Source organism: Oratosquilla oratoria, chromosome 12 (assembly GCF_046742065.1).
Source record: "Oratosquilla oratoria isolate Oo_2021 chromosome 12, ASM4674206v1, whole genome shotgun sequence".
NCBI lineage: Eukaryota > Metazoa > Arthropoda > Malacostraca > Stomatopoda > Squillidae > Oratosquilla > Oratosquilla oratoria.
In genome coordinates, this window is record NC_134788.1 from 13815283 (window position 1) to 13818713 (window position 3431).

The 3431-nt window shown below is 41.0% G+C and overlaps 1 protein-coding gene across 1 annotated transcript; it reads left to right on the top strand.

Annotated features, from left to right (window-relative positions):
- The first annotated feature begins 296 nt into the window (after positions 1-296).
- On the top strand, positions 297-1280 carry LOC143030564 (C-type lectin domain family 4 member A-like). The gene has a single exon (XM_076193716.1). The coding sequence runs from the start codon at positions 414-416 to the stop codon at positions 1170-1172; it is 759 nt and encodes a 252-aa protein (XP_076049831.1). The 5' UTR covers positions 297-413; the 3' UTR covers positions 1173-1280.
- Positions 1281-3431: the final 2151 nt, after the last annotated feature.

The window sequence follows — 3431 nt, forward strand, 5'->3', positions numbered from 1 at the left end:
TAATAATATTATCATATAGCCCATACCAACACCATATAGCCCATACCAACACCATATAGCCCATACCAACATATAGCCCATACCAACACCATATAGCCCATACCAACACCATATAGCCCATACCAACACCATGAACCTATCTCTTAACGGCTGGGTGATAAGAATAAGAATCGCTTGTGAATCATCAATGATAATGGCCACCTACTTATTTCAGGGATGCCCTTATCAGGACAAGTTTGCAATACCTTCCCCCGCCCTCCTCCTCCTCCTCCTCCTTATATATACTATGCTTTTACAGCCTCGAGCACAAGTCATCAGCAATCAGCTTTGCTGTGAAGACCGCTCCAGCATCTCAGAGGATCTGGTTTCGAAGGATCCACAGATTGTCGACATCTTTTATCATTACTGCAGTCATGGGTCTCGTCCAAGCCCTGTTTCTCCTCTTCCTGGCGTATTCGAAATATTGTCACGGGGATGAACTGGCCAAGAAAGTCGACCCTACCAGCCTATTTCAGGACCTTGCCGCTCAGCAGAAAATTTTGCAGGATAAGGTATTGTCTGGTGATGTCTCTCGCCGGTCTACAGAAGCTACCATAAATCGCCTCGTGAATGAAAATGCTCAGCTGAAGGCGTCAGTTAATCTCCTCGAGGAAGAAGCTTCACAAAGAATCCACAAGGAGATGGACGACTTGAAGGGACGAGTTGCTGCCCTGGAAGCCAGAGTGTCAGAGTGTGCCCGTGATGACAAGACAAAGATTACGTGCACTCCCCCGTTCTCCGAGGTCCAGGGACATTGTCTGCATGTGAACTCAGCCGTCAAGGGCTCGTGGGAGGAAATGCGGGTTCACTGCAAAACCATGGGTGCCGATCTTGTTGTTATCAAGTCGGCTGACTTCCTATGGTACCTGATCAAATACCTAAAGGAATCGGGTCTTGATACAAACGACTACTGGGTTGGGGCCTATCGACAGACAGGTTGGAAGACTTTCTACTGGATCGATGGAACCCCAGTAAAGACAGGCACGCCGTTTTGGGGATACCTGAACTTCGACACCCAGGAACCTTACGACCATTCACAGCAGCTACACATTTGTATGTACAGGAAAGGCCTCTATTTCTTGTGGAGCGCTGACGTTAACCATTTCCAGTCACCCATCTGTGAGATAAACTGAAACCACTCAATAGATGTGGGCGTCCTTCAAGGAGGATAACGCAGCAAGCCTACATCGCAATGTTTTGAACTCGCATATGTATATATCGACGATATATACATACATACATATATATATATATATATATATATATATATGTATATATATGTGTATATATATATATATATATTCATATATATTATACATATATATATATATATATATATGTATATATATATATATATATATAAACGTTATTTATTTATTAACTTTTTATATATATTTTTTATTTATTCATTTATTTCTTATTTTATTAATTTATTTATTCTATTTATTTTTATTTTTGTTTATTCATCTATTTATTTATTCATTTATTTTATCTATCTATTTATTTATTCTATTTTATTTTTATCTATTTATCTATTTATTTATTTATCTATTTATTTTAATTACTTTTTTTTTTTTTTTTCTTTTTGCGTTGGGTCACCTCTCCGCCAGACCAAAACTGACGGGAACCAACGCAGCAAGCAAGGAGCAGGTCTCAGGACTCGAACTCACAAGCACCAGTTCATCAGCTCAAGATGTTAATCACAAGGCTTCCGTGTTGAATTGAATTATATCTATTGAATATCATAGTGAAATTTTGCTGGTTGGGTGAAGTTCGACGGTGTTGTGTAAATTATATCCATTTATTGTCTAATATAAATTGACCAACTGGTACAACGATCCTATTTCCGTTCACATATGATCAGTATTCCAATTTGCAGAAGTTTGGGCAATGTTATACAAATCTAAGATATATATTCTCTGTCTCATAGTTTCCGGAGTCTCTCTATTTCATTCTTTTCACAAAATGTAACTTTTCTCGTTGTTTCCCTTATGTAGTTGATATCCACTATGAGCAAGTTAACCTATGCCAAAAGTATTTTGGCGTGTATGTAGCATGAGTTTTACTACTCACCTTAAAACATACACACACAATATTCTACCAAGTTTCACTCCCACTTTTCTGTAACAATTTGTTTTCATCAGGAAATTTCATCTACATTCCGAAATATGCACCTACGTATTTGCTATTCAAAATGCGGTAGTACAGTATTTTTCTAGTTAAACAATAATAGTAGTTTCTTGGTTTTGTTGTATATCATGTTTGATTCATTAGTATAGATACATTTTTAATGGCTAATGCTTAATTTCTGGAATATTCAACTTTGTAATGAATTACTGCAAAATTGGCCTGTTTTTGGCACAGTATTTGCAAGGTAAAGAGCATTGAGAAAAAAACTCACGTTTTTGTTTTGTTATCCTTTTTATAGCGTCTGATTAAGGATCACAAGCAACTAGTTAGCTAGACTTATAAATCGAGAAATAACAGGTATGTGTTAATTTCTGGGATGTTTCATAACAAAGTCGTAGACCCATATACAAGACAACACGACGTTTGTTGTTTAGATAACTTCAATAGATACGGAACGAAGACGATGGAAACCACACGCCAGGAGGCACGTATCTGCAGCCAATGACATCTCTTCGCCTTTCTTGCGCTGTTGGGCACCTGGTGCTTATCGCCCCATCAGCCTGACAAGCTGCATGGGGAAGACAGCGGAGAGGATAGTGCTAAACAGGCTGCTGTGGAAACTGGGCCCAATGCATGAGCATATGCATGCTTACTGCAAGGGCACTGGCACAGCAAACAGTATAGCAACACTCCTCAATGCTGTCAGTGGCACACCGTCCATCGTGGTCTTTTTGGATTTGGAAAAGGCGTTCGAGCTAGCCAGTCCACTTGTGATATTAGACATCCTTGCTCGCAAGGGTGTAAAAGGCAAGCTGCTTTCTTGGATTGCTGACTATCTCAGTCACCAGTCTGCGAAAGTAAGATTTCAGGGTCACATATCAGAGACCAGAATGCTGGAGAATGGCTCTCCACAGGGGGGGGGGGGGTCCTCAGCCCCACTCTGTTCAATGTGCTCGTCTCCAACATTCTGGAACTACCTCTACCCAATGGGTGCGAGGTTATCTGTTATGCAGATGACCTTGCGCTTATAATTACTGGGAGGCGGCAGTGCTTCCATAGAGCCCAGCGTTGTTTAAGCACTGTGGCAACGGAGTGCTGCAGGTTAGGGTTAAAGATCTCCCCTACCAAGTCGAAAGCCATGGCGATAGGACTCTGGAGTGAGAGGGAACACCTCTCCGTCCAGGGCCTCAGGCTGGACTGGGTCCACCAGTTTCAGTACCTGGGGGTCTGGATTGATAGGGAGCTCACCTTTCAGAAGGAAC